This window comes from Crinia signifera, chromosome 3 (genome assembly GCF_055691185.1).
Source record: "Crinia signifera chromosome 3, ASM5569118v1, whole genome shotgun sequence".
Lineage (NCBI taxonomy): Eukaryota > Metazoa > Chordata > Amphibia > Anura > Myobatrachidae > Crinia > Crinia signifera.
The window spans coordinates 49,572,726-49,598,894 of NC_139219.1; the positions used below are offsets into that span (position 1 = coordinate 49,572,726).

Sequence of the window (26,169 nt, forward strand, 5' to 3'; positions counted from 1 at the left end):
TATTATTTGCTTCCTCTAATAAATAGTCCTTTATGATTATAGACTTTTATAGCTACAAAAATATTATTAAAATCCTGAATATTGGTCCAGGTGCCCCCATAGTTGTAATGTCGCTGGTTTATAGCGTTCTTATTCTTTACATTTTCATCACTATTTGTTCATCCCTTACAATAGCTCCCACCATCGCGACAAGTGCATATACATTGACAATTGTTGGGGGGGGGGGGGGGGGGGATTAGGGGCTGGGGCTGGGATACTGCTTTTTGCAGTATGGCCCTCGATGCAAATCCACTCCCTCGTCTGTACATGACAACAGCGAGGGTTGTTAACAACCCACAAGAGCATGCATCGCCCGTCTGGTGCATAGACACTTGGCGATTTCTACTTAGCGATATCGCTCAGAAAGCCTAAAATGAGTGAAATTGCTTATTATATCGCCCAGTGTGTACGAGGCTTAACATTTCATAGCTAGCGGTCTTCATGCACACGGTAGAAGAAGGGAAGGCACCTGCAAATAAATGACACGGGGCTCCATTTTCTATAAATGAGTAATTGGTCTCACTCCAAGCACAGGTTTATTTGTAGCCTGTGCAGAAGGATTTCCTGAAGGTGCAGGAAATTATACAGGATTTAACAGTCATGTGAAGCAGGAAAGGGTGTCATCCAATTCCATTTTACAGCAAGAGCTGGTTAGGTTGGTGGATTCCGAGAAGAGACAATGTAATCTGCTGTCAGGATTATGTTTCCATCAAGCTTATTTTATTTACACAGTTCTAACTGCACGCAGCTCTTTACAGATTTACAATACAACTGTAATATGGTACAGCAAAGAAAACAAAGGTAGGACTGCGCAGCTAGGTAATAATGAGGAGCGACTTGTGCCACATCTTAAATGCAACAGGACACCTGTTCCCAGAGGCCAAATAGCGTCTAATGACCACTCCTGCCTCCTGCAAGTACAAAGCCGGCACACAGTGTAAGTCGGTGTGTGCTGGTTTTTACTGTACCGGCTAATGGCTGGTTAAGGAGAGTCAGTGGGCAGAAATGTGTTGTCTATCAGATGTTCCTTTCATTAAAGTGATCTTGCATAAGGCAATCTACACATAGATTATTTTGTGTGTTGTTACTGCACACTTAACCGTATTAATGTCCACATACAGTACTCAGCCATTGGAAATAATTGGTTTGGAAAGTACCTTTTAAAAAAAAACATATATATTTGATCAATTTAGTTTTGAAATTTTAAATGCTTTATGTTCACAACTGAAGTCAACTTAAAAGTCTGCCTTTTCCTATGGTGAAAATGAAGCGGGCAGTTTTGCCGTTTAAGCTGTGAGTATGGCCCGGCGATGAGTGGTGAGCACTTATGCGCGCTCCAGCACCTGCTGCCGCTGCCGCTCATCTGCTGGTATTGCGTCCTGCTATTGGAAACCATCCACCCATGGGAAAATCGATTTTACGGGCGAAAATCGCTCCGTGTGTATTTTTTCCAATACAAAAAATCATTAATATAAAGACAACGATGACAAGAAAAACAAAACAAAAAATGAATAATGGGATACAGAAGGAAAAGGGGAAAAAGGTATAGGGAAGGTGGGAGGGGTATATTCCAGGGGATACATTATAGGATAGTACGATATCTTTTAAATTATATTCTAGGGCCAAATGTATCAAGCTTTAAAAAGTGATCAAATGGAGAGTGATAAACAACCAGACAATCGGCTCCTAACTGCCATGTTACAGGCTAGGTTTGAATAATGACAAGTAGGAGTTGATTGGCTGGTTGTTTATCACTCCCCACTTTATCACTTTTGGAAGCTTGATATATCTGGCACTGGATTGCCAGATGGATTCCGGCTGGGTTTATGTGTTACTACTCATTATTATCTGCTTGGAAAACCTGATTGGAGGAGCCAGTTTATAGTCTTGATTGCAGGTGCTGGGGACTACAAGGCAACAGTCATGGCTGCTTCATGTATGGGCGGTTCCACACACTCTGGCTGACGCCGTGTGGCAAAACCCCGCACTGCCAAGTAGCCGTGCACAGAAGTTTACAATGGTCGGGATGGCCGGCAGCCGTCGTTTCCAGTGGTGACAACCTGCTGGAACCGGGCGGCTGGGCCGTGACCGCCCCGTGTGAATGGACATAATCCTGTCCATTATTAACTAATGTGTACAGCACGGCTTTTGCCCGTACGGTGCTTCGCCACCCGGTGTGTGTGTGAAACAGCCCAGAGAGTCCTTTCATTTACAATACAGCTGGAATTGCCTAGTAATTCAAATGTTTAATGTCGTGTCTAGTGTCTTTTCCCTGGACACTATCAGGCCAGCAGAATCCACAGGCTCTCACACTACATTGTACTATGAAACATTATTATTATTCCTATATAACTTATACAAAGACCAGTCCCATCTCTAAGCAGTTTAAATGCTGAATGTTAGCAATGCATGATATGAATATAAAATACAGTTGCTCATATGTCAGAATACACTGCTGCATAAAGGAAAAAGCACCACTAACAGTAAAGGAGTGATATTTATTTAGTATAATTATATGCCTTGGGTACTGCAGTAGATACACCAACAGGATGTGTGAAAAATCACATGTAACATTATACAACACATTCATTGTTTGTTGTATTTATCAAGTTGCATTTGTATTCGCTGCTACAGCAAGAAAAGGGAGACGCTGTCCCAGCGAATCTCCGTAGGCTGGCAGCATTCGTTGAATTGTACTTTTGTAGGATCCACCGCTCATTCCCATGTCACAGGTGGAAAACAGCCTTCCCAGTGGCAGGAAGCCGCTCCTGTTATGTTCCATTCTTTGTGTTTCTCTTTGCAAACATCCTGTTTTGTACAAGAACTTTTTTTCCATTATTATAATTTTTGGGGTGTGTTTTTTTTTTCCCTGGTGGATGTATTTTGTTTTATTGAACTATGCGCTGCGGTGCTCTTATGCTGGGTACACACTTGTCCAATCCCCGTGGAGCCAACTCCAGACATGCGTCACAGATACAACACCTAGGCATACACACCTGGCCTAATTAGCAGCAGATATTTCTCGGCTGAATGGATTTTGCTACCCTACATACTCTTCAAATCTTTGGCCACTTGCACAAATTTACATAATAATGGGAAGAACTACATGTGATACAGTATGTGCTGTCTTAAACATTAAAGGAAAGGTTAAGTTAAAAGAGAGAACATTTTTAATAATCAGCTGGGGGTGGGGCAGTCGTGAGACACACACACATCATGGCCTCTGCACCCGGGAAACGCACGTAGCGTGTGCTCCTTCTGCCATTAATGTAACCAGCCGCAAACTGGTCATTAGGTCCCAGCCCAATGGGATCTTCCTTCCCAAGAGACATCCAGCCCGGGCCTTTGGTTACGACGTTAATGGTGATAAGTAATGTTCTTTACAAGGTTGTGCTGGCTATTCCACTTGACATGTTCGGTTTGGCTAGAGAGAACTGTTGATGACAACACCAATAGATTTTTATCGCCATCACCCCTTGGTAAAAATGGCAGCCACCATACATGCCATGTCCTTATGGGGGACAACAGAGTAGTAAAAATATCCTAATGGACACCGATATTACATATGGGACTGTTTGGGCTATATTACCTATGGATACAAATTCCTCTAGTCATTTTTTGATTTTTTTTTTTAACTTATTTATTATATATTTAGTTTCTTCTATAGCGCCGCATATTCCATTGCACTTTTTAATTGAAAACAACACAGATAAAGCAAACTGGGTAGTAACAGACCGATATAGAGGTAGGAGGGCCCTGCTTACAACCCAGATTAGCCTTATTATTATTTGTATATTACTAGTTATTTGTATAGCGCATACATATTCCGCAGCGCTTTACAGAGAATATTTGAACATTCACATCAGTCCCTGCCCCAGAGGAGCTTACAATCTATATTCCCTATTACATGTACACGCACACGCATTCATTCTAGGGTTATTTTTGTTTTTGAGACAAATACTTACCAGTATATTAGATTGTGGGTGAAAACGTGAGTACCTAGATGAAATCCCACGCAATCACAGAGAGAGTATAAAAACTCCACACAGTGGGAGTTGGAAAAGGGTGGGAATCTGACCCATGGGCTCAGTGTTGAGGCAGTAATCTTTACTAATACACTGTCCCTGCTGCCTGATCTACACAAACATGTAATGAGTGGAGGACTATGCTGATGAGCGATAGTCTCCTCCACCTCTGCCCTCCTGATATTGATATTCAATCTAGTCAAAAGAGAAGAGCAGTTAATGAGTTTCCTGACATTTGGCTGGATGTTCTTAGCTCTTAAATACAAGGTGGGCTTTGGAACAAGATTTGGTTCTGTAGCCTTGACTGTGTGATACTTGGGTCAGGCTGTGTGTACAGGCGCCGAGGAGTAGAGGTGGATGCTGGCCCAGTGACAGGAAGATGACTGACTGCTTCCTGTTTGCACAATGCAGAAGATTAGAGCTGCTTTTCAGTGTACAAAGGAGTAATGACCAGACAGGGAGCAGAATTCTAGAATCCTTCTTAGAAGTACATATATTGCATTGTTTCAAGTATTAGTATGCACTTTGCCACGGGTGCCGGACGGGGTCCCGACAGTCGGGATCCCAACAGTCATTTACCCGACGCCGGGATCCCGACTGTTAAAACACCGACATATGGGTTCCCGATGGCCACCGGCTATTCTCCCTCTGTGTGGGTCCACGACCCCCATAGAGGCAGAATAGAATAGGTTGCGAGCCTAGCGGGCCACCGTGCAAGGGGCTTTGTTGCGCTCGCCATGCGGTCTGAGTCTGGTCAGTTGGGATTCCGATGTCGGGCTAATGACTGTCGGAACCCTATACCACACCCCTTTGCCCCCACAAAACCAAAAACTTTGCTCCCCTGGATTTTCCAGATTCAGTATAACGGCAGACTGTCAAATCCCCTGGAGGAGAGAATTTCACATTCACTTCTCAGGAAAGTGACGGCACCTCCCATGAGTAAAGTGTTCCACTAATATGTCCATTCAATTAAATAGGGATATGGTCATTAGGTCGACACTAGCATTAGGTTGACAATGGGGATGTCGACAGTGAACAAACTGTAAATAATAAAAGGACAACATCAGTTTTTTCACTTTTTTTTCTTTTTGAGCCGACAAGGTATCTCTTACCGTACCATCCACTACGGCGTGGTGGGAGAATAAAAGTGTGCCAAGCGCAGCACTACAAGTGTACTCAGCACACTTAGATGGTGCCCATGTTGAATATGTAAAAAATTGGGACAAAGTGAAAAACTAGAACTCCTCACTGCCCAACATTTTACAAAGGAAAGGGTGCTTTTTTCCCCCCCCTTCACGCAGACATCTGGTGCAGACTAATATAGCATACAAAACATAAGCACACATCATAGAGTACTATATACAGCAGTGTGAACAGGCAGCCTGTAAGGGGGTTTGTTTCCAATGAGAGATATTCGGTATGTAAGAATTCCCATTGGGCCAGCGCTCATTAATTCCTGGTCACAGGCGATGTGAATATGGTTGCAGCAGTATAAAAAATATTTTACGTGCTCTCTACCATTGTTCGATGAGCTATTTCCTCTGGTTTCTGTGCAAGTATGTTCAAGGCATGTTGGTTGCATCAGCTGTTGAGTTCTATATTAAGGTCTGATTGCAGTGAAAATACAGGGTGGTGATCTCAGCGGCCTGTGAGTGACCACTGCTAGACCTTAAAATACCACTTGCAGTGTGGGAAATGCGTGTGTTGAATAGCCTTCAGAATACACCACAGATATGTATATAGCTTTGATGGATGTCAAATTCACAGTTGTGATACAGTGTAACAAAATTCTAATTTGCAGTTTAATAACTAGGCCATATGAACTAAGCTTCAAAAGTGATCAACTGGAGAGTGATAAACAATCAGCCAATCAGCTCCTGCCTCACATTTTTCCAACACAGCCTGTGACATGGCAGGTAGGAGCTGATTGGCTGGCTGTTTATCACTTCATTTTATCACTTTTGAAGCTTAGTGCATCTGGCCCTTGGTCTTTTTGACATTGGTATTTTGTATGTGGTAATGAGTAATGCCTTAGTAATGAGTACAGCTTTCAATGAGCCACATATATGCAAGGCCTTTTCCCCTAGCCAGAGCTGTCATGCAGAAAGTCAAAGATATGCACTATATTAATAGCACCAGTGCATTACACAGTATCTGTAGTGATCTGGGTCTGTCCAAGTGGACACAATAGGGCCGGTTTTGACTTGTTAACCTTCCATTGTGTTTTAATTTATGGAAGCAGACCACCATTCAAGGAAAGCATGCACACTCCACATTTTATAACGCAGCCTTGAAAAGTTCTAAAATGGAGCGTGATAAGCCACCATTGGCTGGTGGTTTATCAGTCCATTTTATAACTTTTCTCGCCCTGAGTTATCTATGTGGCGATAGCATGTTTACCTTGAACGGTGGTCTCCTTCCATAAATTAAAACACAATGAAAGGTTAAGCTTAGAACATCTAGCCCTCAAAGAGTATAAAGCTGGTCATACATCCGAATGACCTTCATACAACCTGATCGTATGCAGGTCGAGCGATCGTATGTGCTTTAAAAGCACATACGATCTGTTTACGATCACAATGAAAGCTGACAGATCATATGTGCAGCACGTATGATATGACGGCCGACCTCTTGGCCTACCGGACCACGCATCATACCGGCATTACTCACGATGTGCACCCAACCCGTCAAAATTGTGCGTAGTGTTCACTCTAGATATTTTCTAGGGCAGGGTACTGACCACGGGGAGGGCACGTTTTTCAATCGTGAGGGCACATTTCAGTCAGTTCACTGCTGGCCACAGGTGGTACCTGGGCAGCAGGGTCCGAGAAGCACGGGCGGGCAGGGGTTCCCTGCGGCATATAGACAATCAGCGGCGGCTTCCCTGAGGCGGATGGGAACTGAACTAGTTCCCATACGCTGCAGGGACCCCACAGATGATTGTCCATATGCCACAGGGACCCCGCTCATTGGAGACCACACTACTAGGCGGACACCGTGTTCCCAGACACCACTGGTTATCTACATCTACACCGGTGAGACCATCTCTGGGTCACGGAAGCCTACTCCCCAACTCCTGGACATTGCATTGGTCATATCGCCACAACAAACATCCCTCTGGTGTTGGAGACATATTCCATCTGTCTCACACCTCATCATAGAGGACTGATTCCATCCAGCGATCTCTGACCCCTCCAGCGGCACGACAAAATAGCCGCGTTTATCGTGAGGACCCAACCAGCCCTGTATCTTCATTTGTTCCACAAGGATCCAATTGGTAAAGTGCACTTACCTGTTTCTTCCACAAATCAAGTGATCACATTGTTGCTCACAAATACATGTCCTTTGAGGCGGGATATTCCCATATTAACTTTATTTCCGTTAATTCCAGTTTACTTTTTATTCCCCACCTTCTCGATTTTAATTAGTTACATTATGTTTTTTTGTTCATTATTGTATTAATATATATTGTGTATATATGCATTTTTAACTAGTAAAAAATTTGTTCCTTTTATAAACAAATTTTGTTTCCATTCATTGACCTAAGCGCTGCCTAAACTCGCCTTGTGCGAGTATTTCCTTCTTTTTTGTACCAGTGAGGAGTGACTACCCTCACACTCAGGCAGCAGCTTATATTGTAGAAACAGCTCATTGTCTAAGCGCCTGAATATTCCCAGCGAATATTTCTTTCTACCCCGCTAAGATTGTCTATATGCCGCAGGGACGCGCTGCCCGGACCCTGGTCCCCAGGTACCACCTGCCTCCCAGGGCCCTCACAGACCTTAGTTTGTCAGCGGCTGCTATTTACTGTGCAGGGCGGCAAAAACCGGGCAGGGCGGCTTTCCAAGGGGCAGGGCACAGCGCCCTTTGAAATAAGCCTAGCAGGAACACTATGTGCGGATCGGCCAGACATTGTTCAGGAGTATGGCCGGCTTTACCCATAGCTCCAAGCCCTACTTTATTTGTAAATAAACAAAACCTGATGGGTTCCTAAATGTTATCGTGCCATTGTTTTTTAAATTCAAAAGGATTTCATATCTTAGAGATTGGGTACCCCAAAAGAGACCCAATACTTAATTGGGATACTGCACTATAGGTTACAAAGTTCTGACTTTATCTCAGGTCTGAGTAGGATCTTGCAGGTCACATGGTGCCCACACACGGCGAGATCTGTACTATGTGCGATTTGAGCTATGCAATGAGGAGTAGACTAAACTGTGCAATTTGAACTACATAAGATTCGGACTAGACTGCAATATGCACATACTGTTTTTGCGTACCACAAGGCAAAATAAACATAGTGTGATATGAACTAGAAGTGATGCAATTTGAACAAATAAGTTCAAATCGTATGAGAAAATCGCACTGTGTGGGCACATTCAGACCTTCATACTGAAGACCATAGCACTTTGCAGCTGGTCTTTTCCGTCCCCTGCAAAAACCATTATCATTCCATGAAAGCTAGGGCTTCTCTTGGTTGGGAGGCAGAAATACTCCATTACACGTTGTATAACCGCAGCTGTGGGAAAGATTTAAAGATTTGATTTTTAATCAGTGCTTTTAAATGTATGTGTCCATATTGGAAATACATTTTCTCAGGGAGACCTATTCAAAGCTGGAAAGAGAAAAAGGGACCAATCAGTTCTAGCTGGTTGAAAATCGCAGGAGCTGATTGGTTGATGCTTCATCTTTCCACTTTATCTCACTCTCCAAGCTTTGACAATTCTCCCCCTGGAACATAAGTGTGTCTCGCAGTTGTCTCATCGCTACTAAAATGCATTCTACTGGCACACATTGACGAATGTGAGAAATTGTTTTTGCTACAAATATCTCAAGAGTTCAAGCATATGGAACTCCTTACAGATGTTTGTGCATGTTAGTGTTCTGTCCCTAGTAGGTACTAGTTCCCTTCCGCTGAGTACTTTAATTAACCATAAAACACTGCACACTTCCTGTCTGTTCCAGTCAGAAGATCAGTTACATTCTAATGCTGCTTTCACATTGCCTAAACGTTTTAGACCCGGTATTTTGAAACGGTATTTAAAACGGCATATTACCGTTTTAAACCCCTTTCACACTGCACATAAATACCGGGTCTCAAGCAGGTTTGCACTGTGAAAGCAGGACAGACCGTAGCTATAAGACAGCGTAATGCATATATAATAAGCCACTCATTACATATGCACATATGTAATGAGCACAGTGTATATGAATGAGCCGCTCATTACATATGCGTATATGTAATGAGCGGCTCATTACAAATGCACTGCACTCATTACATATGCGCATATGTAATGAGCAGCTAATTACATATGCTTTGCGCTCTCATAGCTACTGCCTGAGTCCTATATACAGGTTCAGAGCCGTTCACACTGCATAAAAAATGGCTCTGAACCGTGTAGGACTCTGCTTTTTACCCGTTTGCAAAATACCAGTTATTTGTAAAAGGTAAATGCAGACTGGTGCTTTCACACTGCAGCTCTAACCTTTTTAAAAGGCTAAAAATCTGCAATATACCAGTGAAGAGCTGCAGTGTGAAAGGGGTATCAATCTTTACCATGTTTTGGTAAATTCTATTAGTAAATCGGCAATACACACACCGTACTTCTGTCCAATTACGGATGGGCATAAAATAGTTTAGAGAATACTTTTAAGGTCCATCTGGTTCTCAAAAATAAGATGCACAGGTTATTACCTTCCAGACAATGTAGCAGCTTGTAGCTTTTTAGTTTTATAGTTTCAAAGTTTATTTTGAATGTGTGATTTAAAGGGCATTTACAGATAGAGCCTGTCTGCGGCATTTGGCGTATGTTTTTACCGGGTGGGTGCAATGCCAGCGATCATCCACCAGATGTCGCATTTTAAAATCAACTATGTGTATGCGTCAGATGTATAGTACTCTGCTGTAGCGAAATAAGTGTCCATTGAAATGCACTGTATCTGTTCAGTATGTTAGACACTTTTTTTCCAAAAATACTATTGAATAGACATGCGTCTCATTTGTAGTAGGCTATGGGGATAAGTGAGTCATCTTCGTCTGCATACTCATCTCCATCATTGGCCTCAAGCCTCTAGTTGTATGTTGATTGAGTCCTCACTACTTATATATAAGCTGTAATGTGTATTGATCTGTGGCGCTCTTTATTTGTACTGTATTTTTGTTATTTATTCAATGTTATGCCAAGTTCTGTCTCCCTGTACTGTTCCTTTGTACGGCGCTGCGAAACACTTGTGGCGCCTTATAAATAAAATTATAATAATAAAGTGAGTGAGTATAAAGTACTTTCACTTGTACCTTCCATTCTCGGCAAACGGCGCGCTTAGAAGGTTTGCTGTGGTGCAAAAGCAGCAAAGACAACTGCTGATCTATACTGTAGACTTGTATACTTGTGTAATTATGCTACATTGGTTAAACACAGATTTACTCTACAGTAGAAATGAGCGGACCAGACTCGAGCGCTGAGGGGGTTAACAAAATGGCTACTAAGTGTCAGCCAGGGCTTCATGGGAGCCCACGCCTATGGAGCTATTGACGGCATAGGTTACACTTGTGTAAGGGCACTGCTGCACGTGCGAGTCATTACACTACACTGGTTAACCACAGAATTACGTTACAGTATGAATGACATACAGTACGGCAGGCTAGACTCCTGCACTGCATCACTGAGCGGATTTACAAAATGGCTACTGAGTGTGAAGTGTGAGATGTGTTATGGAGCGAGCATCAACAACAGCATGGCGAGCGCATCGGTGAACCTGTAGCCATGTCGACTGTGTCGACATGTAGGCTAAAAAAAAAAACCTGTAAAAAAAATGTCAACCTTTTGACTGTCGACCTTGCCCATGTTGACTTAGACCTGTGTCCACCTTGCTGCATGTCGACCTAGTGGTGTCTACCCAATGCTTGTCAACCTAGTTGTTGTAGACCTAATGATCCACACACCCCTTCCCAGGATCACATTAACTAGTCTATTCTGCCAAGCCAAGAGTCTCCTCTTTCATATGGTACCAGTCTCGAGTCTCTAGCACACATAGAACCGGAGATATCAAGGTGCAAAATGGGCACATTTTCCCCCATACACTGTAATGGACTCGTTAAGTCAGACCCACCATGGGTTCTAATGCTTGCCGTTAGCCCCGCGGGGGTCTCACAAACTCATATCCTAAAGGATTTGCCAATTCTCCTTTATAAACCAAATTGGTTTCCTGAAAGGGTTTAAACGGTTCATAGCGAGAGAGCCTTAGTTCTTATTGACTACTTTACCTAAATCTACACGGGTGCCGGACGGCTCCCAACAGTCGGGATTCCGACAGTCAATACTCCGACGTTGGAATCCAGACTGCTCCCTCGTGGGGGTCCACGACCCCCATAGAGGGAGAATAAAATAGGTGGCGAGTGCAGCGAGCCCGCAAGGGGCTTCATTGCCCTCCCCACGCTGTGCAGTCGGGATTCCGACATCCGACTAATGACTGTCGGAATCCTGACTGTCGGGTAATTATACCACACTCATCTACACTGCTTAACCCTTTGAGTGCCAACACCTGTGAGAGCTGTGCTAAATATCCACTTATAAATGCCAGCGTCGCTCACAGTTGTTATATAAATTCAAATAAAAATGTTGTGTAAAAAAGATGAGGTACTTATGTATTATCTGGGCGCCCAATTTTTTCATTGCATTGCATCGCATCGCATGCAATATAGTGGCATACAATGCAATGCAATGTGATTTTTCATTGTAAAGACCCAATTTTTAATTGTATAATCACCCATGGGTGATTTCATATCCCCACTATCCAACTACGCATGGAGTTGATTTTATATAGTGTGGCGAACCCGAAGCGTGGCGAGCGGATGCGGAATACATGTAAAGTTATCCACGTTCCCTCGTGGGGCTCGCTGCGCTCGCCACGCTTCGGGTTCGCCACACTATATAAAATCAGCTCCATGCGTAGTTGGATAGTGGGGGTATGAAATCACCCATGGGTGACTATACAATTAAAAATCAGGTCTTTACAATTAAAAATCGCATTGCATTGCATGCCTTAAGTAGTGGCATGCAATGAAAAAATTGGGAGCCCAGATAATACGTAAGTACCAAAGATGATTATATTTCCTATATAAGGATAACATAACAGGTCATTATGATGAATAAAAATGTTTACTTGACAATTTTCACCCTTTTTTTTTTTTTTGTCACCTTTCACTCAAAGGGTTAATAGTAAAAGCGATTTCCCTTTAAATTCCCGATGGTATGCAACAGGTTGCAGACATGTGGGAAGCAATAACATTGAGAGTTTTTCCAACCAAATGCTTTATTATATTCTAGCACAAGAATTCTTCCAGCTAAAAGTACTTTTGACTTACCCAGGTTATTTTAGATAATACCATTTCTAGTTTTGTCAGGACCGCTGCTATCTTCATATACAGAGGGGAGGGGGTTTCCTGTCTGCTGGTGGCCTGACCCTCCAATGTTCCTATGAGATTATTGTGCTTCTCAATGGACCAGGCTGTGATTCATGCTTCACATTTAAGCCCTCTTTCCTCTTAGGACTATTTTCTATGTTTATTCCATAAAAATGACAAACTGTCAAATTTACCCTTTAAACCGACCTAGTTCTATAGTTGAATATTTATCCCAGTTTAAAAAAAAAAATGTTTTGGACTTGCCAATAAGTTAATAGAGAACTATTGTATATTCATACAGCCCCAGGATATTGCAAGAAACTCTCTCCACTTATTTTTAACCTTATTTTCGAGGTCCGGCTTAGTTATACAGTATGCAATGTATTGTCTCCCCGTTTTGGTCAATCGCTGATGAATGGAGTTTCGGTCAATCGCTGATGAATGTTTGGAACTGTGTAAGCGTTTATATAATGGTAATCTCTACAAAGATAAATGGCTATGGGGAGTATTAAATTTGTGCCTTGCGGCACTTGTGGCCTATTCAATGCTGTCGTTTCCAACCGCATTGAATGCTTTCAGATTTGGCGTTCTTTAAAGTCTAATCTGAATTGTCGGAAACGGACGCTGATTGTGAAATTCGCATCCATTGCTGACTAAACGTGGCCATTCTGACAGTTGACAGTTGGAACATTTATTGCCGACAGTCGGAATGGGTCAATCGGCCGTGAATCCGGCTGTCGGGAACTTCCCGACAGACAGATTTGGGATTGAATACCCCCCTTAACTGTAGATACATGGCTACTTTTCAGAGTTGGTCATACCAAAGCAGATTTTTGGATACTTAGTTGGTGTTGTAGTGGCAGCATGGACGGTATGAATTACTGCCTTACAGCACTGAGCTCATTGGTTCTATTCCCAATATGGTCCTAATTTGAGTGGAGTTTGTATATTCTCTTCGTACTTGCGTGGGTTTCCTCCCACAATTCAAATATATACTGGTAGGTTAATTGCCTCCCAACAAGAAATTAACCCTACAATGTATGTGCGTGTACATGTGGTAGGGAATATAGATTGTAAGCTCCATTGGGGCAGGGACCGATGTGAAAGGCCAAATATTGTCTTTAAAGCGCTGCGGAATATTTGTGCGCTATATAAATAACTGGTAATAATTGTACAGGAAAAATCGTCAACTTGAAGATAGTGGCACCTTGATATGAAACTGTTCTCTCTTTCTACTTTCAGACGGGCACCGACAGCTCTTCGAACTCCTCACAAAAGAGGGAGGCGCCAGTGAGGACGACTGCTGGCACCGATAGCTCTTTGAACTCCTCGCAAAAGAGAGATGCCCCAGTGAGGACGATTTCCTCTCCCCTGATGGGCGGGCATTGTCGATACAGCACTCTGAGCCATATTGATCCCTATATCCTGGAACACTATTCTCCAGAACAAGTAGGTAGCTTGAATGTGATGTTTCCAATAGAACATTTAGCCTTCTGGTGTGACTTCCAAAAGTTAGGCACCAACATAATTTGCTATTGGCTTTCTGCTGCCCGTTCTGCCTTGTTCCTAATTTATCCATTAGTAACGTAAAAGATCTGTACACACCAAGAGCATTTCCAATAACTCTTTTTGGAAGTTAAACCTATTATATATATTTTTCCCCTTTTATCTTAAAATCCGCACTTATACCCCTTTTCACATTGCAATGCCTGACCCGCGATCTCGAGCCGAGGTCCAACCCAGTGCCAGCGCTTTCACATTAAACCCGGGTCACCCATTAAACAGAGTTTTTAAACTTTCTTATAACCAAGGTTGGATTGCCGGGTTATAAGCTTTGATGCTTTCACACCGCACATGAAACCCTCACTATAGCTGAGTGGCCGATGGGCAAAGCCTGAGGGGGGGGTTGCCTTTATTTGAAGGGGTCTCCACTACAGGGACCCCGTCCAGGGCTGACAAGCCAGTGGGTGATGTGTTGGTTGGGGGAGCTTATGTAAACCTTGCTGGCTGTTGGCGCCTGGTGCTGGTTCCAAACTATGGGGGCCCCTATTCTTTCTTTTCTTGTCACCTGCATTTTTGGAACCAGGACCGGCCCGGTGCTGGGGGTTTTTAATACAGGGGGGGGGGGGGGCGGGGTGTTACTTTTTTTTTTTTTGACTTATGAACCATGCACAGATCTCACTGTACTGCATGGTTCTGTCAAACTGGCCTGTCATAAGCAGGTCTATTTTTCTTGCAATTTGTGGTCATGTTTAGGGTGCACCTTATTACATGTGCAATTTTTATGTTTTCAATGAGAGAAAACCTTTATTTTTTGGTCACGCAAGCACGAATCGCACACTACTACATGTGCGATTTTGAGTTTTTGACCAAAAAATCACACCCTATTACATTTGGCCCCTAGTGATGAATAATGTCCTTTGTTTTCGGAGAGTAACTCATGGCTCAAATGATATTTATATGTTACAGTACGATGTACAAAATTCTCAAGAGTTAGATTAAAGTAATACAGGAGTATAGTCTACAAATCTCACCGATTTCCTTGTTTCTTTCCAAGTTCTTGCCAGACTTGTGGTTCTGTATCTCGCTCCACACTGCTGGCCCCTTACACACTGCTGGCCCCTTACACACTGCTGGCCCCTTACACAGGCATTCACACAAATATATTTTTTGTCAATACTGCAAGCTACATGTTTTGAAAAGTTTTACTCCAGTTTACTTTTAATACACAATTTAATCCCATTCTTTTGAGGGGGTGAGTTCTGCTCCTCAACTTTGCGTTTAACTGTGTAAGTTATTGACCAAGTTATGTCTGTATTTCAGTCATTACCAAGACCACCTCGACATGTCAGCTTTCCAGATGACGACGACGAAATTGTCCGCATTAACCCGAGGGAAAGAAACTGGCTCACTGGTTATGAGGATTACCGCCAGGCACCAATTTACCCTAAATACCCAGATACTGAGAATGCCGACTCCTACGTTCGGTTTGCCAAAAGTGAATCTTCAAAACATGACTACAACTACCCTTACGTAGACCACACAGACTTTGGCACTTGCAAAGACTTAAAGGGCCCAGTCATAAACACGCAACCTAGCCGGTGCAAGCCCAGAAGGAAAGAGGGGGAAAGATCCAGATGTGTATATTGCAGGGACATGTTTAACCATGATGAGAACAGTCGGGGACAATGCCAGGATGCCCCAGATTCAGTCCGAACCTGCATCCGCCGGGTCAGCTGTATGGGATTTGCGGACTGTGTTCTTTACCATTGCATGTCTGACTCCGAGGGAGAATACACAGATGCTTGTTCTTGTGACACAAGCGATGAAAAGTTTTGCCTCCGGTGGATGCTGCTTGTACCTTTGTCAATCATTGCTCCTGGCATGTGCTGTTACCTCCCACTACGGGCTTGCTATAACTGTGGCGTCATGTGCAGGTGCTGCGGCGGGAAGCATAAAGCAGTGGGGTGACCATGCACAAGTGCCGTCTGTATGTTTCTTGTAACGGTTTGCCGGGAAGCGTTTTGACTTGGGTGACCTTGTGCCTAAGTCCACTCTGTGCCACAGGCGCAGCAATTTCACTGAACGACTTTTTTGGCTTCGGAGGGATGTAGTTACTAAAAAGTAGCAAGCAGGCATGTAAGCAAATTGAAGCTGTATGATTGGGGAGGTGGAGATGGCAGTGTATGTAACGTCACCTGTAAATAGTCTTGGCACTTCCAGAAATGTGTTATGCAAGCTCTGTATTTAAAGGGGAGTCTGGTTATGGGACCTCGCAGGGCTCCTAAATGAAAAGGGTTCATGTGGAACTGATGCGAATATTAATCTGCAACCAGGTATTCTGTGCTTATAACATAGGGTAAAAACAGCCCCATAATGCAGTATTGCTATTTCTCTATTATGCCAAAACCAATTTATTTATGCATATGTAGTATTTGATGTCCATTACCATTTCTTTCTCTCTCCCCCCCTCCCTTTCTTTTCTGTTTTTTTGTCTGTTTCTGTTCTGAATAAGTAGAGTTTGGTATTCCAGCGTTTTCTACATTTATATGAAAAGCATTAAGTATATCCTGTATACACTCCTAAGTTACAGAAACCAAATGTGCACAGTACTTTTAATTCTAGGGATTTTCTATAGATTTGATCTCATGCTGTCATACCCTACAGTAAGGCACTCCTATCATTCAGAATTCTGCAGTGATTGTATAGCCTCCAGCAGGCGTAAGGCGCCTTATAATCATAGTAGCTACAGCGTGGCGCGGCCCCCCCCCCCTACAGCCACTTTGTTGATATTGCTTGAACCTTATTGGAAATGGTATGGGATGCCCAATTCTCTTTCTAAATAAGTTATTTGTGCTTTATTTCAACTTTGTCCTGAAACTCGCATTTATTTGCTCCTTGTTTTTATTGTTCATTTATGTTTCAGGTTTGTGTGAATCCTAATTGTTGTTTTTTTTATATAGTAAAACACTAACATTTTGATATAGGAGGATGTCGGGCGGACACAATGTACAGTGGCAGTTGCAGAATCTGTTGTAGATAGCTTCTCAGCCCTTTCATGCAGACGTACCAGGTGGAATGTAGATACAATTCAAGAACGTGTACAGCCAAAATACTTTGTTCTTACATTGAAGAGAACTTTGTAACATTCACAGTTCCTTGTGTAAACCAATACCTATTCCCAGCTTCCGAGACTAGAAACTGGAGCGACTATGTTCTCCAGAGTCGGGAGACCCGTTCCTTTGTACTGCTGACTTTTGTAGGTGTTCAAATCAGAATGTTCTGCCTCAAACGTTACATATTATAAGAGATGCAGATACTACATTTGCGGTCACTTTTCCTTTCTATCCTGGCCCGCTTTGCAGACAGTCTTAGTGTACTGTAAGACATTACTATACTCTTGTAATATTTCTCACCCACCAATCAAAGAGAGCCGATTGCTCTGCACTGGTACTGGGTTATTACTTAGTTACTGGGTTATGGCCTACTTGCTGCTAATCCGAGCTTTAATGCAATCCACATTTTAATCCTATATAATAAAAAAGCTAGCACTGCCCCTCACCTCTATGGGGGGGAATTGAAGTGGTTTTGTTTTTGCACACTGGTGGCCACAGTGGAACAGTTCAATTGTTGCTCCGTTTGGCTGCGTACGGCAACCGATGCTGGCGCCACTGTTAACACACTTCCCAACTTGATATGCGGGACTCCCATGCGCCGTGAAACATTGCGCTCCCAGTAAGGAGGCGTGGCATTGTAGGATAATGCTCCTGTGAGGCCACACCCCTTTTTCGCCACCTTTGGGGTATGTCCAGAGCTCTGTGAGCTGCTGGCCAGACCCCCTGTCCCCCTACCCGCTGTGAATAGAGGCTGTGCACATGTGCACAGCATTTATTTCCTGCTGCTCTGCTAAACAGCAGGGGGAACTCTCAACTCCCCCCACCACCGCGGGACATGGGACCATCCCACAATAATAACGAGGAGGAATGCTGTTATGATGATCCGTCATATTGACGGGCTGGTAACTAGTACACCATATTATAGTATGGTGCCATTAGATAGCAAGTTTTTATCAATTATAGAGGGCTCGGAAGCTCAAAGCCAAGCGATCAATTTAACATCAGAGGAAGCGGTCAAGGCTGTACTGCAGCAACGTGGCATTGCCTTAGGGTACAATCTACTAGTCTGGCAATTGTGCAGGGGCTGCAATTTACTGGGTGCATGACCCTTTTTCTAGTACATATTGATTTTTGTTGTTAACGACGATTATGTAGGACAAAAGCTCATTTATGAATGAAAACTGTAGCCTAGTGCCAGTAGAACCATTGGGAAGGGAACTTAATAAAACATATTATACAAAGCAGTGCGGTTATGTCACTTGAAATCTGGGGGGTTGGATGGCATATTCACTGTCTATGACAACTCTCTACCACAGGAATCACAGCTGCTGGGACCAGTGGCGTAGCTACGTTTTGGGCGCCCCCCCCCCCTCCGTTAGGGGGGGGGGGCACCCCCCCTCCCCGCTAAGCACCCCTACCCCTGCCCCGCCACCGCCGCCCATGCAAACCCCCCCTCAATCCCCCACAATCTTACCTATCGCGCTGGTCCCGGCGGCTCCGTTCTTCTGCTGAGGACCACCAGAAAATGGCCGCCCCCATACAGCAGACAGTTTCAGAGAACTGTGTGCTATATGGGGGCGGCCATTTTCTGGTGGTCCTCAGCAGAAGAACGGAGCCGCCGGGACCAGCGCGATAGGTAAGTCTGCGGGGGATTGGGGGGTTAACTATAGCACCGCAGCCCCCGGCGCCCCCACATGCACAGCGCCCCCCCGCGGTGGCAGGGGCTGCGGTGCTATAGTTACACCGCTGGCTGGGACCCAGGGCTCTGTCATGCTTAGGCGTGTGCGTGCGCGCCCTTCACGGTGCTTCATTGGGTGCCATCTAGTGGTCGCCGGAGCACTATAGAGGTGAGGACCAGCATTACATTTTATGTAGGATTTTCTCAGCCGCACATCAACAATAATTGAATGTAAACACTGTAAGATCTGGTGTTGCCTGATAGACCTATTCCCACCTTACATAAAAGAAAAAGAAACTTAATGTTATTTGTCCTGAATTAGCAATGTCCTTTAAGTTCACACAAGTGCTATGCCACTCTGCAGTAATTGGAGTACTACAAGTACCTGGAATGACTTGCTCAACGCAAATTGTACTCTCCTAATACAGACTGACAGATGCATTGTCTACATTACTGGCCCACAGCCACTGACCGGTAGTAAGAGGCATGTCTGCATAACCTGTCATTGCGGGAGGGTAACTGGCTCAACAGATTTCCGGTGAGTGCTACATAACACACAGCCAATGCTGGAGGTCGTATTTGTGGATAATTCAAATAGCAATTTGTAGGTACCACAGTCATCTAAATTTACTACAGATGTCGTCTGCAAGGGGCTTAGATACGTTTAGATAAAACCATTTTAGTTACTACAAATATAATTTAGATTTAGGATTTGGTTTGTTTTTAAGCCTTGGTCTGTACAGTATTGTGACACGTTGTTCTGCTTCTCCTGTTTAAACATTAATGTTCGTTCTTCACCCAATATGGCCTGTTGTGCATCACGCTGTACTATCTAAGGAACAGGGGTATGTGGAATGGTTTCTAAAGCATTCTCATTTCCAAACGTCTATGTGAAATGGAATGGAACAGATTGGCGCCCTGTGTCTAGCTATTAAGGAACTACAGGTCCCAGCATGTCCTGCCAGCCTGCTATAGCACTTGAGAGTCAGCCACATGTTCCGTACGCATGTTATATACTGTCTATCTGCGAACACTGCTGTAATAACACTGCACTTTTAGCATCAGAACCGTGTCATTTGCAGCATTGGTCCCCATAGACAAAACCTAACGCCTATTGCGCTCATCGACATCCCTCTGCGCTCTCCGAGGCCTGTAAATAATGGGGATGTGGAAAGCTTACTTTTTGGGTGTGTTTTTTGTTTTAACAAAAAAAATATATATTGCGAGAGTAGCCAAATAATTTTTGTATCTTAAAAATAAAATATAATTATAATTCTATATATCTTGACATAGCTCTAGCTTACTAGCATAGTACAATCTGAATAATACGAGGCAATTGGGGACTGGCTTCCTAAAGTTGGCATTTCTGTTCCTGCCATATCTTCTCCTTGCAGTAAATCGCCAGCAGGTGCGCGCCTTTCCCCTTCCTCTAATTGCACATTGACACTAGTCTTAAGTCAATTTTTTTACGCCAAGTAGATTTGATTTGAATCATGATTTCCCATTAATAAAGTAAATGCATAGAGAAGTTCCTTTTTGACTCGTGTATTGCCGAAGTGTTTTATTTTTATTTTTTTAGCTGCGCATCGCAGGACCTTTAATATAAAATTGGGTTCTTCGTGTGGATGAGCTCACACTGGTGTTTAAACGTTTAACCTATGTTTAGGTAGCATATGCATCTCCAGCTGTTCACCTACATCATCCCGCTTGTTTTTCCAGTGGGCGATGCACATGTTGCCTGCTTCTGCATTAACACTTTAGCTGCCAAAGTCAAGCATTTTTCTTTTCTCCTATGACTTTGGTCACTGAAGGTATGCATATTCTGTACTGTGTGTAGACTTCAATAGTCCCTCTCACCACTGTACCAAATACAGGTAAAGGTACAGTGCACGTTTAAGGTGCACTTTCTATTCTTGGTGCATGTCCTACAGGGGTGGGGGGGGGGGGGGGGGGATTAGAACAGCAGGACAGACAAAACTTACTTTTCAAGTGTGAGAGGGTAAAATCTCCCTATACGTAATATCGTATAATATTCTGCTTTTAAAAACGATGGGATTGATTTGTCACATGGAAAGAACTAGGCTTTGCCCAAAGCTACCAAAACTAGCAACCATCTCCCTAATTTGTTCTGCAAAATAAAAGCCTTATTGGATGCTGGGAGTAACACCTCCGCTTTTCCAGTTTTGTTTGGAAGCTTTTCTGAATCCTGTTTAGTGTTTTGAACTATATAAAAAAAAAATGTTATGCGCCATCAAACCGTTCATTAAAAAAAAAAAAAAAGTGAAAGGAGGACACAAAATGGGTTAGATTGTTTTGGATATTCGTCGGCATTTGTACCAGAATGTTCTCTTCAGTATCCCAATATGTGTTAGAGACCTTGAGGGGTATTCAATATGTGCGGATCTCACTGATTCAAAGCTGCCCCTAATGACAGCGTTTAAGGGTGTCAGAGCTGACTTTTTTTTTTTAGGATCTGTTTCGTCGGAAACATTGAATTCTACTGTAGAGTTGCTGTTGGATCAAAAGAAAGCAGCCCTGACAGTCGGAATCCCATATTGAATACTCCCCATTACTGGTCAGTCACCAATGATGGCGTTACCTGACTGAAGGGCATCTTTTGTTGGCATCTGCCAAGGAGCTCAGCCAGCCACTTAAGTTAGTTTATAAAAGGCCATACTTTAAAAATTAAACCTTTTCTTGTAATGGAGGAAATCAGGTGTCAAGGACAATCAAATTTTGTGAGATACACCCTATCGCCTAAATAGCTGTCATTTAGACCTGGAATGTTAATGCTGCTGACACTCATGCCCATAGCTTATGCTTCGGCCTTCCTATTGCTGCTCTCAACACGAAAGTAATCGGACCGTTTAGAGTTGAGTATTTGCCGGGTGGAAGTGATCGGATGCTTGGCATTCTGCTAGCCGAAGGGGGAGGTTTTTTTGTTTTTTTTTTTTATAAATATTGACCTGAGTAGAGTTCTTTAACTTTCATGTGGGCTTTAAGTTGACCAAATGCTTTGTGTTCCACAGAAAGAGCATTGAATATTCGATTCCTTTGAAACACTTTGTCCGGTCCTCACTCTGCTCAGAGACATTTTTTTATTTTATTTCTTTCTATCTGTGGTAAGGGATTAACCAGTTTTGTTCACGGTTAGTGTCTTGAACATGTGTTTTTTTGTTTTGTTTTTATTTTTCTTTCTTGCAGCTATTGCTCACATTAACAAATGAAAGTGCCTAAACAGTATATTCATTATGTATCTGTATACTAAAAAGTAAAACATGTTGTAGTAATTTTTTATAAGCATTTTTACTTCTATGTAAAAAAACAAAACAAAAAAGCCTATACATACAAGTGTAATGATGTACATTTTTAGTTAACTTTTTTAATTGTTTCTAATATGTATGATCAACGTAGTTACTGCTTTACCATGTAAATACAAATACATAATATGAAAAATGTTTGTCTTAAGTTACTTTTTATTGACAAATCGCAAACGTTTGGTGACTATTAAGTTTATGTACAAATGTATAGTAATTTTAGGTGCCTCTTCTATTGGCAACATGTATTGAAGTTGCAATAAAGTGTAAGCACTCCGACTTAAAATATGTTCTCGTGATTTCCCATGCATGCATATGACACCGTATAATAACAAGCAATATAAATAGAAGTAGGAACATTTTATAGGACTCTTAACAGCTTAATGTTTAAGCGGGCTTGCAGTCTGAACAAGTCATGAAAGTTTACTCAAGGTGGAATGGAAATCTATCTCATGCAGAGAAGTTCCTTTACCTTTTTGCAGTCCAAATATTAATTTTTTTTCTGGTTTAATTTTCTTTTTCTGGTTTCAATTAATTGTAATTTTTTTTTTTATTCAATAATGGTCTACAGTGAATGTTGAGTGATTTAAATGTTATTTTAAAGTGGCTTAACATTGGATCTGCTACTAGCACCAGGACTGTTGAGCCTGACTAGACATTGAACTTGAAAGGGTTAAAATAGTTCTACAGTACATTGGACTTCTGTGTGACCTTAATCAGGTGGGTTTGGGTCATTAGGTCCACCAAATGAAGGTCGACATGGCTTTTTTTTTTGTCCCGAATGTCGACAGTCGACATGCTTCCAGCATGGTGACTCTGCACACTATTCTATTCTCCCTCCACGCCCCAGTGGATGGTAGGGCATGAAATACCGCCTGTCTGCTCAATTCATGTTGACCAAATGAATGTGTCAGCCTTTTGACCCTGTCAACCTTAGGCATGTCGTCATTTTGACTGTCGACCTACAGTGGTAGACCTAATGGATGTCGACCTTAATTGTGTCTACCTAACGACCATGTCCCATCAAGGTTATAATTAAAAAAAAACAAGTTGAATTCTGTTTGAATTACCCAAATGAAGATTTTTATACAAGACAATACCTTCAGACGATTTGCACAGACCATAAACTAAGCAATTATATGAAGTGAACTTTCATCTGCAGTTACCGTATATACTCGAGTATAAGCCGAGGCGCCTAATTTTACCACAAAAAAACTGGGAAAACGTATTGACTCGACTACTGGTAAAATTTCCCTGTATAAATAATACCAGGACACCACAGGCTGCTCCCCCTGCATAATCACAGGATACCACAGGGTGCTCCACCTGCAAAAGACACCACAGGCTGCTCCCCCAGTGACTGTTCTTTTAGTATGAATAAATACAAATACAGCCAAGTCAATTCATTGACGTGTCATCAAATATTGCACCCAAAATGAGAACAGTCGATGTAAGCGACGCTGGTATTTCTAACTGACATTCTGAGGATCTCTCACAGCAATTTTGGCACTCAAAGGGTTAATAAAAAAAAGGCTTGCCTGGCAATTTTCACACCTATTTCGACAAATTCCCTTGGAACTCTAACAGTTAAAACACTTTTGTTTTACAGATATATCTAAACATGTAACCTACTATTCTTATACCGTCCTTTGGTTCTTTATAACCATTACAAAATGAATGTCATCTATATGATCTGCTTAAGCCAGTCACCCTCCAATATAAATGTACAGAGGGACCTCTGGTCCCAAGCTGCCCCTTTAACTGCTCCCACTGCCGCGAGCGTTGTTCCCATTCTAGACCTTGATGGAGAACCACTATGTGCTGAGACGGGGTAAGTATATTCAGTAAGGATGGGGCAGGTCAGAGCCGCAGGCAGACCAAGGTGACCTTACGATGCTGGGTCCAAAATACTGGTATGAAATAATGATTTTAAGTAAAATATTCTCAAGGCAATTGGGGGTACTTATGTCATTAAAAAAAAAGAAAATACCTTCTGACTGAAGCATCTCCATTTAATTGGACAATTAATATTTCACGGTCAGTAGTATTTTTGTTACATTCTAATCATATTTTTACATTAACTGGATTATTCTAACATCCTTACTTGGCTTTATCCAAGTGTGAAAATATAGTTTTTTTTTAAGCACAGTGAAATTAATATTTTACTAACCATTCAAAGTTGAGTTTTTATATTATATCGTAGTAGCCCGAAATGTTAGCTCAACACTTATGTACTCTAGAGCAACGCTGTGCCACTTCTGCATTTATCTTAGTGATGGAATCCTGGGTTTGATCGCTCGGTCCAGAATTAAATCCGATAGTGTTTATACTCCTACCTGAACTGAGTAGAAAATACTTTTCGTATCGATATATAGATCCTGTTTTCTCAAGTGTCCATTATCCTTCAGAATTTATTTTGATTATAGAAATAGAAACATTTGTAAAGTACAGACCTTCCTATCTGAAATGTTCAAATTAATGGGATTATATACAAAAGGAGTCTTGGTTCTTGTTTCCTAGCACGGCGCCCATCGCATCGTATACCATTACACTAAATCAGGTATACGATGGTATGTGATGCGACGCGATATTGTACAATTAAATATTGCAACGCATCGTATGCCATACAATGGCATACAATGCGATGTATATGAGTTTTGATTGTACAAGCACCCTGATGGGTCCTTACAATGTTAAATGGCCCCCATTGTCAACGCCACCCCCAGGATCAACGCCAACCCGAAGCGTGGCGAGCGCAGCGCTACGCGTCCTCCGACCTTTTCATACCCCCCACTATCTACGTTGGTGTGGAGTTGTTTTTAGATAGTGTGGCGAGCCACCGACCCTGAAGCGTGGCGAGCGCAGCGGAATACATGTAAAGTAATACGCTTCCCCTCGCGGGGCTCGCTGCACTCGCCACACTATCTAAAAATAAACTCCACACCAACGTGGATAGTGGGGGAATGAAAAGGTCGGAGGACGCGTACCGCTGCACTCGCCACGGTTCGGGTTTGCGCATAGGCTTTGCGTTGATAGTGGGGGTGCATTTAACATTGTAAGCACCCATCAAGGTGCTTGTACAATTAAAAAAACGCATCGTATGCGGCTATATGGCATGCAATGCGATCCGATGCCCTAAGATGGACATCGGGGGGCGCCGTGCTAGGATACAAGTACCGGAGTCTTATTGTTAGAGTTGGGAGTAACATTTGTGAAATGCGTTTCCCTTTCCTTTATAATGATTAGTTGATGAGTCGCACTGCCAAACCATCTGAAGTAGAATGTAGTTCCACTAGGGATGGAGCTTGTTGCAGGTGGAGTCTTTAAGTGACCTCCCTTCTGTGTTACTGTTGAGAATTTTTACAATAGGATGCTTGGATTAAGTTGTCTAGAAACTAATTACAGCTAATGGTGTACTCAGTAGAACCTGGAATCATCCTTCCTATTTTAAGGTTTAAGGCTCCGTTCATGATTAACTATTTTATGTAGACCATATCCCCAGGTTTTAGAAGATGTTAGTTTTCATCAGAAGGATTATTGAGTCTCTCTTCTTTTAGTGTAAATTGGGGAATGATGTTTCTATAAAACAGAAATAATGGTAAGGTATTCAGACATGATCTCACTGCTTCAACTTGTATTTGATTTAGCCCATTACATCTTTGTGAATAGAAGGTGGATGCATGCCTGCTGTATGATCTGCAATACTTCCCACATTTGTTTTCTATTGGATGAAATGTGTGTTTTTGTCAGTAGACAGGAGGTGCACATACAATCACCGATCCCGGCGTGTGTTCTGGGCTAAACTAGCATCCATCGCATCGCATGCCTAGTGCATGCGATGCGATAAAAAGACAGTACAAAAAGTATGTGCAGCACATACTTTTTGTACTGTGCGATGAGATGCCGCGGGAGCGCGCATCTCATCGCATAGCATCGCACCGCCGGGATCGGTGCGTGTATGTGCACCTTTAGATACATAAAAATGAATTAAATCATTTATTTGCTGTTACCTGTGTAGGCCGTTTAGCACGAGGCTAACCAGCTACATTTTATGATTTTGGATACATTGTTCTTCCAGTTGCACCTAAGC

The 26,169-nt window shown here is 42.7% G+C and overlaps 1 protein-coding gene across 1 annotated transcript in view; it reads left to right on the forward strand.

Annotated features, from left to right (window-relative positions):
* SPRED2 (sprouty related EVH1 domain containing 2) overlaps positions 1 to 18,543 on the forward strand; it is an 85,818-nt gene extending 67,275 nt beyond the window's left edge. Inside the window, exons 5-6 of the mRNA XM_083175753.1 lie at positions 13,711 to 13,917; positions 15,292 to 18,543. Coding sequence (XP_083031879.1) covers positions 13,711 to 13,917; positions 15,292 to 15,939 — 855 coding nt within the window. The 3' untranslated portion in view covers positions 15,940 to 18,543. The remainder of the gene's footprint in view (positions 1 to 13,710; positions 13,918 to 15,291) is intronic.
* The last annotated feature ends 7,626 nt before the right edge of the window (positions 18,544 to 26,169 follow it).